The sequence below is a fragment of the Cotesia glomerata genome, linkage group LG10 (assembly GCF_020080835.1).
Source record: "Cotesia glomerata isolate CgM1 linkage group LG10, MPM_Cglom_v2.3, whole genome shotgun sequence".
NCBI lineage: Eukaryota > Metazoa > Arthropoda > Insecta > Hymenoptera > Braconidae > Cotesia > Cotesia glomerata.
This window is the reverse complement of record NC_058167.1, coordinates 15,526,560-15,538,684: the sequence shown is the minus strand read 5'-3', so window position 1 is coordinate 15,538,684 and position 12,125 is coordinate 15,526,560. Positions and strand designations below refer to the sequence as shown.

General features: G+C 27.7%; 1 protein-coding gene across 3 annotated transcripts; it reads left to right on the top strand.

Moving 5' to 3' along the window:
* Positions 1-168: 168 nt before the first annotated feature.
* Positions 169-12,085, top strand: LOC123273121 (E3 ubiquitin-protein ligase RBBP6). Of its 3 annotated transcripts, none has more exons than XM_044740341.1 (15): positions 169-651; positions 749-983; positions 1,227-1,466; positions 1,565-1,731; positions 1,839-2,192; positions 2,254-2,512; positions 2,591-2,825; positions 2,913-3,237; positions 3,310-3,379; positions 3,463-3,747; positions 3,865-4,038; positions 4,141-4,425; positions 8,921-9,139; positions 9,232-9,489; positions 9,574-12,085. In XM_044740341.1, the coding sequence occupies exons 1-15, from the start codon at positions 486-488 to the stop codon at positions 11,921-11,923; spliced, it is 5,622 nt and encodes a 1,873-aa protein (XP_044596276.1). In that variant the 5' UTR covers positions 169-485; the 3' UTR covers positions 11,924-12,085. The 3 variants fall into 3 exon arrangements, with proteins under 3 accessions (XP_044596276.1, XP_044596275.1, XP_044596274.1); XM_044740340.1 differs by having other exon boundaries at positions 2,588-2,825; positions 3,313-3,379; XM_044740339.1 differs by having other exon boundaries at positions 2,588-2,825.
* Positions 12,086-12,125: the final 40 nt, after the last annotated feature.

Here is a 12,125-nt window from a genome sequence, read left to right as displayed (position 1 = left end):
GTTTGAAAGGTTTATTTCTATGAATCGTTGGGCGACGCTGAGACTGAAAGACAGAAATATTTTTCTGCCAATCAAATGTTAGATTGAAAAAAATTACCCAGAATGCCTGGAATGCCTTTCATCAGAGCGACACCTGGATAGCTAATTATAATTGGAGATGATGCGTTTATATATGCATTAATCTTTAAACCTTAACCTTAAACAAATGGATTGATCGATTTTCGTTGCTTGGATATCTAGTTCAACAATTGTATTATTGTCTTAATTACTTTTATTATTGTTGTTTTTAAGTTAAGTCACTATGTAGATAATTCATTTAATAAATACTGTGTTATATTTTACGAATATAATTGATATTTTGAAAAAAAAAAAAAAAAAAAGCAAAGACCTGTGTGTTTGGCCATACACTATGTATGTCTGTAACGTGTAATTAAGATAAATTATATTTTTTACTATTTGAAAATTCAGTTGTTATTATTATTACAATGTCTGTGCATTATAAATTTAAAACATCTTTAGAGTCACATATCGTATCTTTTGATGGTTTAAATATCTCAGTGGCTGATCTTAAGAAAGCCATTTTTCATCAAAAACGCTTTGGAAAAAATGCTGATTTTGATCTTCTTATCACTAATGCCGAGACAAAAGAAGGTAAGTTTCAAAATTTTTATATCAATTATATCCTTTTTAATTGCATATACTAATTTTTAACAAATAAATATTTTTTTTTTTTTTTTTATATATATAGATTACACGGATGACAATATCCTTATTCCGAAAAACACAAGTCTTATTGTTGCCAGGATACCTTTAACAGTTCAACAAAAAAGATCGTGGAACCGGTCTGAACCACAATCATTTGTTAACTTGAAAGATGAATCTAATTTAGGTCATGCTGTTGATTTAACCCGGTTAGATGGATCCGAAGAAGATAAAATCCGAGCCATGATGACTCAATCAACACAGGACTATGATCCATCAAAGTAATTATTTTTCCATAACTTTTATTTTTTACAATAAATGTATTGTTAATCGTTGAATCTATTTAACAATTCACTAATTCGTTACTACTTAATAAAATATTTTGGTTAAATTTTGTACGTAAAGTTATTTTAATTAAAATTTCAAGCAATGTTACTATTAGTATTCATCAGCTTGGTAAATTATTAATAACGGAACTATTCTTACATTTTATATTAAAAAAAATATTTAATTTATGTTTATAGTTACATGAAAATCCGTGGTGCTAATCAATCAGGTGAAGTACCACCAAAATATCGTTGTAATAAATGCCATCAACCTGGTCACTGGATAAAAAATTGTCCTCTTGGTGTAAATCAAGAGCCTATTGAAATTAAAAAAAGCACTGGAATTCCTCGAAGTTTTATGGTACCAGTCGAAGGCCCATCAGTTCCAGGTGCCATGATGACACCAACCGGCCATTATGCTGTTCCTGCTATTGATCAGTAAGTTTTTTTCTCAATTTATTTAAAAAATCTTTATATTTACTGTTGTTTTTTTTTTTTTTTTTTATAAATATTTATTATTTTATTTTTATTTTTAGTCAAGCTTATAAAGAAGTTAAAAAAGAACGACCTCCTTTTTCAAATGATCCGGAGCCTATTGTCAAAAAACCAGAAATACCAGAAGATTTACTTTGCAATTTATGTAAAGACTTATTAACTGATGCAGTTATGATTCCATGTTGTGGCAATTCTTTTTGTGATGAATGTAAGTTTATTGGAGTAAATTATTATATATTTATCACTATTAATCAGACAAGTGTTCATTGTGGTTTATATATAATTTTTTTTTTTTTTTTTTTTAATTATTTATAGGTATTCGAACTCTACTACTTGAATCTGAAGATCATCAATGCCCCGATTGCCCGGAAAAAGATATATCACCAGAAAATTTGATTCCTAGTCGATTTTTACGTAATGCAGTAATGAACTTTAAGAATGAAACTGGTTACGCTAAACAGCAAACTTATCATTCAATTCAAAAAAATATAGTTCCTAAAAATACAGCACCTGTTTCTGTTGTTGCACCTCCAGTAGAGGAAGAAAAAGTAGAAGTTTCTGTTGTATCTGTTCCTGTAGAATCTAAAGAACCACCTCAAGAATTAGTTCCAACTGAACCAGAAAATTTTTTAGCTCCACAAGATACTTATGAGGCACCTGTTGATCCAGGTAAATTACAAAATGTACCTTATGTTTAATCAGAATCTAATGAATTTTATTTAATTTAAAGGTATTAATGATAAATTGATCAAGTTAGATGTTGAAAGTGAATCTATCGTGCATCCATCGATAATTGAAGAAGACTCAGAAGTTGTTCCACCACCACCTCCCGGAACTGAGCCTCTGTTACCAATACCATCAGTTAATAGCTCACCAGAAAAAAGTAACGACGTGGTTGCTGATGAGAAAAAAGATTATAATTATGATTATGAAGAAGATAGACGTCCAAGAGAGCGTCGTCAAAGTTTTAGCAAAGACAACCGCGAGCGGTATGTTTAAATTTTATAATATACAATTATCTTGATAAGTTTTTTTTTTTATTTATAAATGGTTTTCTTAATTAGAAGTGGAGATAATCGCCGTCCGGAAAGTGTAAGATCAATTACTAAACGGAGATCTTTGTCACCAAGACAATCTCGTCGTAATGATTATCCAGTTCATAATGCACCAGTACATCAGTCAATGAATCCTGTTAAAGGATACCAAAACATCCCTTCAAACAATTCAACTCAATACAATACAAATACGCAGCATTATGATACCGAAATTCGGCGACCCGATGAAGATCCAAATAGTGGTCCAGTATGTTTTTTTTTAATTTTTTAATTTTTTAATTAATAACATTTGTCGTTGTTTAGCTACACATATTAACTATTTTAATTTATTTAGGTAATGGATCATCAGTATCCTCCATCAACAGCTCACCAAGCTCCACTTCTTCCTTATCCGCCTGGAGAAGATCGAATGCCATCATTGCAACCACCTCCACCACAAGGTTATAGTCAACCACCTCCTGTTATGCAACAGCATAATGCACCACCTCCTATGTCTGATCCATACATGGGTCACAGGATGCCGATGTATCCACATCAGCAAGGACCACATTATGGTCCACCAAGATACTCCCGACCGCAATATCAGCAACAAGGATACCGTCCTTCTCAACCTCGTAATTATAATGGCCCACCGCGACCAATGAGAGGAATGCATCATCGTAAGTTTGTTTTTTTTTATTAAATTATAATCTTTTGTATAAAATTTATCTTTTCTAATATAATTATGATAGTAGGTTATCGAGGTATTCAACCTCCTCCTCCAGGATTAGGGAGAAATATATACAATGGAAATCCACCCGGGTAAATATATTTACTTTTTATCTAAAAAAAAAAATTTTTTTTATCTTATCTATAATATTTGTATTTTTTTTTTTTTTTTATAGAGTGATTGATGATCCTCTTGAAGCTTTTGAACGTATGCTACGAGAAAAAGATGAACGAGACAGAAGATTAGGGAAAGGACGACGCCGATCTAGAAGTCGTTCTAGAAGAAGCTACACGCGATCACGATCTCGTTCTATAAGCCGTCGGTCTCCATTACCACCTCGTGTTAGTAGATCAAGGAGCCCACCACCAAAGAGAAGATCTACAAGATCTCCGCCACCGTTAAGACAGCGTAGTAGAACACCTAAAAGAAGATCTCGTAGTGCAAGTGTCTCCATCAGTAGGTGAGAAAAATAATTTTTTTATGTTTTAAGCTTAAATATTATTTATACGAATGTTTTTTGATAATTGACTAGCTATCAAAGTTTAAAAAAAATATTTAATGACAAAATTTTTTGTAGGTCAAGATCATATTCTCGTAGCCAATCGCCTCGTAGCTCTATTTCACGGGATCGTGAACGAGATCGAGAAAGAGGAAGAGAAAGAGAAAGAGAAAGAGAACGTAATAGAGATCGTGAACGAGATCCGGAGTTTGCCCCTTCACGTTATAGATCACCTGATCGACCCCGTCCAAGGTAACTATTTTAATATAAAAAATTTATAAGCATATGGAAGGCTATGTAAATTTACAAATAACTAATAAAATTATTTTTTTTTTTTTTTTTTTATTTTATTAGATTTCCAAAAGATCAACCTAGTAAATCACGTGAATCACGAGAAAAATATAATAGTTATTACAATGATCCACCTGGAAATGAGTATGGGTTTAAAGATCGTGAACGCGATATTCCAAACAACAGAGAGAGATCTGGTTATCGTTACCCACCTCGAAATCAAACAGCACATCACAATATTCCACCGTTGATGCCACATCTAAACACTGGAGCTCATCCACCACAACCACAGCGGTCCTTTGGAGGTCCGTCGCAGGATAGGAAAGACTATTATGATTCTTACAACAGGTATTTCCGCTACAGTTGTATTTTCATTTGCGTATTTATTAAGTACTTATTGATCAACATATTTAAATCTTATTTGCATGTTTGTCGTTGGATTATTTTTTAGCGATTCTAAAAAAATAATATCAATTTAATCCAAATTATATACTCAACTTAATTTTTATATAAATCCACTGGCGTACTTTGAGAATAATCCACAGAAATATATTTTTTAACTTAGTTTTATAATAACTTTCAGTTGTTTTTATTTTTTTTTTTTTTTTTTTTTTTATATCAACTGATAATATTTAGCATAACATTAAATGTATGCTATAAATTAGGCGATTCTCTACAAAGTTTATAGTACAAACTTGCCTCTTATGAGTCATATTTTGTTTTATTATTCATTAATGCCCCCATTAGTAGTAATGAATTACATTTCAGTTATGCAAAATATTTTTCATCAATTTTTAACTATCTACTATGTTAATAATAAGTACATCAAAAATATTAGGATATACTTTTTACGAAAAAAATTTTAATATAAGCTGTGATGGAATTGTGATATTAGTTTAATAACAATTTAATGTTTTTACATATTGTTAAACTTATACCTCTTATTTATAAGTTTTATATCCGTCGGTGCCAAGATTTAGTCTATTACAATATACTTAAAAATTCTTCTGTATATTAGCATAAGAAATACTAAGTTATAAAAATGTGAATGTGATAGAATACTGAAGGATACATATAGGGTTTTTAAAAAGTAAAAATTTTGTTTTCTCCCCTTGTTCTTTATCGTAGTATGTGTTTCTAATCTTTCTTCTTTATTTAAAATTAATTATACAATCATTAAAAAAAAAAAAAAATTCCCAAATTTTATTATAAACGAAAAGCAAATTGCACAGCAATATTATTTTAAATTAAAGCGTTTGAAATTTTTATTTTTTAACAATTGATAGTCAAAATTTATTAAAATGTTTAACTAAATATGATAACTACAATTATAAGCACGTCTACAACATGAAAAAAATTTTTATTGTTGAAATTATCGATGTCACTAACAATCTATTTTTATTAACATTTTTAAAAATAAGTATAAATTACTCTAGTTGTTGTCACTTTGAAAAGAATCCCGAAATTTATTTATAAAAACTTTTTAGAAAAGATAAAACGATGATATTAATTAACTAAACAATTTTAAATATCTTTATAATAATAATAATATTTTTAACGTAATTTTCTCAAAATTATACCAGTACAAACTACATTAGTATATTTTTTATAATTTAAAAATTAAGGTAACTACTCTTTAATTATATGCATTTATTATACTATTTACTTGAATGAATGATGTTTTTTTTTTTTTTTTTTTTTTTGCAATAAATTTAACAATATACTTGTTACAAAGTGTGCTGTGATAGATCTGTGATATAAAGAATTTTATAAATATTTGAAAGTATTTCATAAGCCTAATACTACTTATTAATCAAAATTGTTAATTAATGTAAAAATTAGCTTGTACGTGAATTTTATAACAATTGTTTTCCAACAAAAAAAAATTGTCAACAGTATGACATTATTATATTGATTTGAGTGTTTTACCAGAATGTTCATTTACATTAAAACATAGGAGCATTCTAATTTATTAATAAAATTAAAAAACCATGTCGTATGAGTATTAAATAGTTTAACATAAAAATTCGAATATTTTAGGCTGAATAAAGTAGTACTTACTTACTATTTATAATATAAAAGATACACTTCAAGTGTTGATTTATTTTATTAATCATTTCGCACTTATTTTTTTTTTTTCTTATAAAATTTTCAATTTTAAACTAATTTTCACTACGATTATGTGGTGACAAACAAGAAAAAAATTTGAGAATTTAAATAAAAAATAATTTTTTCTTTTATAAATAACTAGCTGTCATAATAAGACTTCATCGGAGATTCAATATACATTTTTAACTTTAATAATATTAACATTGTCAGTATTTGTCAAAATGCGTAAAATGTGTGTTCTTTTTTAACTTTAATTTTAACAATAATTTACATCATAAACTACCAGAAGTTTTTCACGAATTCTTTGTAATCAATGTGTTGTAATAATTGATTTTGTATCATTATGTTTTTTGATTGTGATAATTTTATTTGTATGGTAAATAAAGTAGTATGAGAGATGAATAGTTTAATGTAGTAAATTATAGAAAAATGAATAATGGATATTATTCTGATCGTCAACTTTTTCAAATTTTAATTTGGAACAATTGGTAGAGTTAACAACTACAACGCAATTCAACATCAAGATGTTTTCAAGATATTTTTAACCGTTTAAATCCAACTTGGCTCTGATTCAGGTAAATTCAAGAGTCAATCAATATTTACAATTAACAATTATTTTTATTGTCTTACGGATTATTGCTGTTACTTTTTCTTAAATAAGAATTTATTTTTGTTCAAAAAAATTCATACACATATATAAGGGTAATTGTTGAAACTGATTTTTTTCATTTAAAATCGTATTTATTTTGTCTTTTATAAATAAGACTTTTATGAGAATAGAAATCTTAATTTTCTATATTTTTCATAACTATTTATTCATATATGTGAGAATTAATTAGCCGTTTTTTATTTTTAATTTATCAACTCTAATATGTGTATGAATATAATTTATTATATTAATACCCAATTACAGAATTCAAATTAATTATTAAAGCAAACTGCTAAAGAAGATGACTAGATACAGTGAGATTCACACGGATTAAAATATGATAGAATAATAAAATAACAACGAATTTGTAATCATCTATCAACGATGTAGAATAGTGATGTGTAAAGGCTATTTCAGAAGATTATGATGAAATCATTCTTCCAGAGTCAACAGGTTTTTTTCTTATCTTCTACTCAGGATAAATATTATTAATAAATTTATATTTTAATATTATTAATATAATTATTGTAAGTTGAGTAATGGTGTAAATGAGTGACAGTGTTAAATTCCGACATGATTATTTATTTCAGTATTATATGAGACTTATATATCAGCTAAAAGTTTTATCTATTTAATTCCTCAGATTTATTATTACAGATTCCAGGTCAAGTTATATGTTAAATAAGTTTGCGTCTGTGATTCTATTAAATTTGGATATATTTTTTTGTATTTATTAAAGTTTTTATAAAATTGATTGATTCGTATATTTGTTTAGTTCAATTGTAGGTCAACTACTTTTAAGATTTTTTAAATTTATTCTGGTGAAAATACGAATGTTGAATAGAAAATTGAATTAAGCATTAATAATTTGAAATATCCCAATTTTAGCATAATCGCAGATGAAAACTCGTATGATTATAAAGCATCATATATTAATAAATTTCTAATTTAATTTAGGTAGTATTGTCAAAAATGAAATATAATATTTTACTGTGTTGTAAAAATATAATTTTTATTTTACCGCTTCTGTATTTAATTAAAATTTTTCTATCTATTGATGTTTTCTTTTTAATAATTTTTATTTTTTATACTTGAATTTTTTTTTTATTGAGAAGTTTAATTTTATTTAAATGATAGCTTTGAAAAACTAATTGATTAATTAATAAAGTAATTTAAATTAAATCAGTAATTCAAAATAGAATGAGAAAATAAAATCAGTTTTTGAGTGATAAGCAGAATTTATTGTTAACTATTAAATTAGAAGACTATATTTAAATAATTTATAATTTAAAAAAAAAATTATTTGTTATTAATCATTGTATATATTTTTATTTCATAAATTAACTTTAAGTTTATTAACAAAGTTTAATTTAAACGACAATATAAGATGTATTCAATATAGAGTTGAATTATGTTTGGGTGAGAAGATACTTAGTTGTTAAATTTTAATTTATGCATATATTTTCCTCGATAATTGTTTTTGTAATAAAGTTTACGACTTTATCTCAATTGTTAATATTTTTTTGCAACCAAACAATATCCCTACAATTCCAAGCCTTAAAAAATTCGACGAATAAGTTCTGCAACAAAAAGGATCAAATCTTCATCTATAAACAAATATAAAATATTAACGCTATATTTAGTTTACAATAATATATGATACCATGATTTTATTCAATTTTTTTTTTTTTTTTTTTTTTTCTTTCAGCTTTTATTTAATCAATTAACTTATCAAGGAAAAAGTCTTTTATGTATTTTATTTTAGCAAGTTATCTTCATCATAACTATATTGTTATTGAAACAGTATTATATTATTCTATAAGGCATAAAATAAAGTTTAACTTTTGTTTTTCAAGATTTATTTACTTTTATCAAAAAGAAAATAATTGTATTTCTATAAATTAATTAAATTTTATGTTACATGAAGTATTGTAATCATTTAGTTAGTGAATGAATGATTGATTAAAGAATTAATTGTACAAGTGGATTAGGTTTTTGTGTAAAATTAACATGTTAAGTCAATAAAATTAAAAATTAGCTAAGTTTCAATTAATTTTTTTTTTTTTTTTTTGTTTTTGCAAATAGATATCCTGGTCCACCTAATCAACGATTGAATAGTCCTGGACGTAAAACACATCATAAACGCATTGACGATGTCGCACCGCCTGGAACTGAAGGATACTATGACCTGCCACCACCTGGTGTTGATCGGGACAGATCTCGAGTATCTAAAGAGCGAGATCGTGAACATACTAAGGAGACAGAGACCGAAAATCGTGATCGTATGCCATTGTCAGATGAAAGGTGGAACAATTTGATAATTAAATATTTTTAATAATATTTTAACAGAAGAAGAAGGAGGATAATAATAATAATTTATTTTAATAATATTTCAGAGTGAGAGAACGTGATGACCATACTAGAGAAAAAGATGATAGAGATCGACGGACATTTGATCGCAATGTTGACCAAGATCGTTCCAGAGAAAAAGATGATCGGAATAGAGGAACTTTGAACCGACCTCGCGAGGAACGATCTCGGGAAATTGATGACAGAGAAAGAAGAGACAAGGATAAAGATCGTGATGATAAATACAATCGTGATCATCGGGAAGATGATCGTCAAGTGGATAAGCGTGATTATGATAAAGAACGGTAATTTTTTATTTTATAAAATTATTTTTTTGAAAATGAATAAATTTAAGTTAAATTATTATTAATATTTAATTAATATTTCAGGCATAGAGACGATCGTGATCGACACAGATTTGAAGATAAAAATCGGGGACGTGATCGAGAAAGAAAAGAACGTGATTATCCACCGGAAAAAGATTCTAATCGCGATCGTTATGAGAGACCTGTAATAGATTCCAAGAAGAAATTTCAAAAGAGTTCCAGTCCTTATTATCCTCAAAAATCATGGAATGAAACTAAAGAGTCATCCCCAGAACGCTCCAGGAAAAAAGATAAAGATTATAATGACAAGTCTGATGAAAAGAAGAAAGAAAAGAAAATAAAAGATAAGAAAAAGAAAAAAGATAGTGAAGAGAAAGAAAAGAAGAAAAAGAAGAAGAAAGAAAAGAAATTGACACAAAAAGAATTAGAAAAAAGTGAAACGTTAAAATTATTTGATGATACTGATAAAGTTGCGACTGATTTAAATGTAGATCAGTTAAATTTGGCGATTAAAAATTCAGATGTGCCAAATATTAATGAATTTGAAGAAAAATCATTGATGATAAATCCAGAACCACCTGAGCAAATAGAAGAAGAAGAAGAAGAAGAAGAAGAAGAAGACTCATTATTACGCCAAGAAGACACGGAGTTAGGTGTAAATCCTCCTAACCCTAATTTTAAACCGATTCCTGAATTAAAACCAGAGTTTAAAAATTCCTCAATTGACGATCATTACAGTGATACAGATGATAAAGAAATTAAACTGACTGATACTGATGAATTTTCAGTCCTACCTAATATTGAAGAAAATATTGATGCTAATGATAATGAAGATGAAATTAATTTATTAAAATCACCTTCAGCCACTGAGCCAGAAGAAACAAACTCTGAAAAGTTATTGTCAAATAAAGATTCTTCAGTTAAAAAGAGTGAATTTTTAGCACCTATGCCGGAATTATCTAAATGGGAACGAGATGAAAGCACTGAAAAATTAGATGATGTTGTTACTACATCATCGCAAGTAAGTGAATCTTTTGGTGAATCAAAATCAACAACAGAAGTAACTCGTGATGTATTAAAACGAGCTGAAAATGCAATATTTCAAAAAGCTATCAATGCTATTAGACCTATTGAAATTAAAAAGATAAGCGAAAATCGTAAAATTTTATATCAAAATCCGGAACCAAAAGTATTTGAGCCAGAATTGAATCGTGACGTAAATAAAAGTCTAAATGTTACTGTTAATATTGGAAAAAATGAGCGCAATGTTGAAATAACAGAGTCATCTAAAAAAGGTAAAATAGACCGGTCTAAATTTAAATTAAACGAATCACATTCGCCAACAAGATTATCAGCTAAAGAACGCTTAGGTGAAAAGATTGATGATGAAAAAGATAAAAAAATAACACTAACCAGTGTTAATAATGATCGAAAAGTTTTTATCGATGACAGCAAATTACGGTCACGAGGAAAGGACTTGAGTGTTAAAAATTATCATTCCGTAGGTAGTAGTAAAAATGATAAAGAACGTGAAAGACAAATTCAAACACCACCTCCTCTTATCAGTAGTAAACACACCAATGAATCCGAGGAAACGCATCATCATCATCATCATCATCATCATCATTTATTGAAACGTAAACGTGATCAAGAGGACAGTGATGATAAAGACGATAAAAAGAAGCATGGAGATAAAAAACGTAAGAAAGAACACAGAAGTCGTAGTAAGTCGCGTGAACATAAAAAACGTAAAGAAAAGAAACATAAAAAAGATAAATTTAGTGACAGAAGTGACAGAAGTGACAAAAAACAAAAACACAAAGAATCAAGTGTTAAACGGGATAAACAATCACTTGATTCAGAGGATAAATCAAATTTAACAAATATTAATTTAAATCAAGAACAATCACCAGTACGAAAACATCAACAACAGCAACCGAAAAATCCAAAATCAATTTCTGATCGTAAACGTAGTGTTTTAGATGAAGCTAGTTTTGAACCAGATTATTCGGCTTCTGATTCAGATTCTGATAATGAAGATAATAATAAAACAAGCGTCAAAAAGATTAAAACTGACGAACAACATCAACAATTTGATCTTGACAAGGAAGTTTGTGTTAAAGTGACTAAACGTAGAGTTAAATCTACAAGCTCTGATGATAATTCAAATACATCAGTGAGCTCTTCAACAGAATCTGATAGTTCAGATGATTCTTCTTACCGGAGACGTAAAAAGAAGCATAAAAAACACAAAAAACGTAAACTAGCCAAGAAAGAAAGTAGCTCGGAATTAGATAGTGATTCCGATTCTACGCAATCAAGTTCTGAGGAAGAAAAGTATAAGAAAAAATCTAAAAAATCTAAAAGCAAAAAGAAGCAGTTGAAAAAAAAGAAAAAATCTAAACATAAATAATTTTTTTAAACAATTTATTTGATTGTAATATTAGAATATGCTCACTTGTAAATTATGTTCTAATATCTTCTGTATTAATTATACTATATATATTTATTGTGTTAATTACGTTGAATATTAAACCCTGTAGTTACTATAAATAAATTTTATAATTAATACAGATTCAGACATTATAATATCTCATATATACATAATATTATAA

Coding starts and splice junctions, on each gene's coding strand:
- LOC123273121 (XM_044740339.1), top strand. CDS start 486: ATGTCTGTGCATTATAAATTTAAAACATCTTTAGAGTCACATATCGTA. Junction 3,238..3,309: donor AATGAGAGGAATGCATCATC/GTAAGTTTGTTT, acceptor TAATTATGATAG/TAGGTTATCGAGGTATTCAA. Junction 9,490..9,573: donor CGTGATTATGATAAAGAACG/GTAATTTTTTAT, acceptor TTAATATTTCAG/GCATAGAGACGATCGTGATC.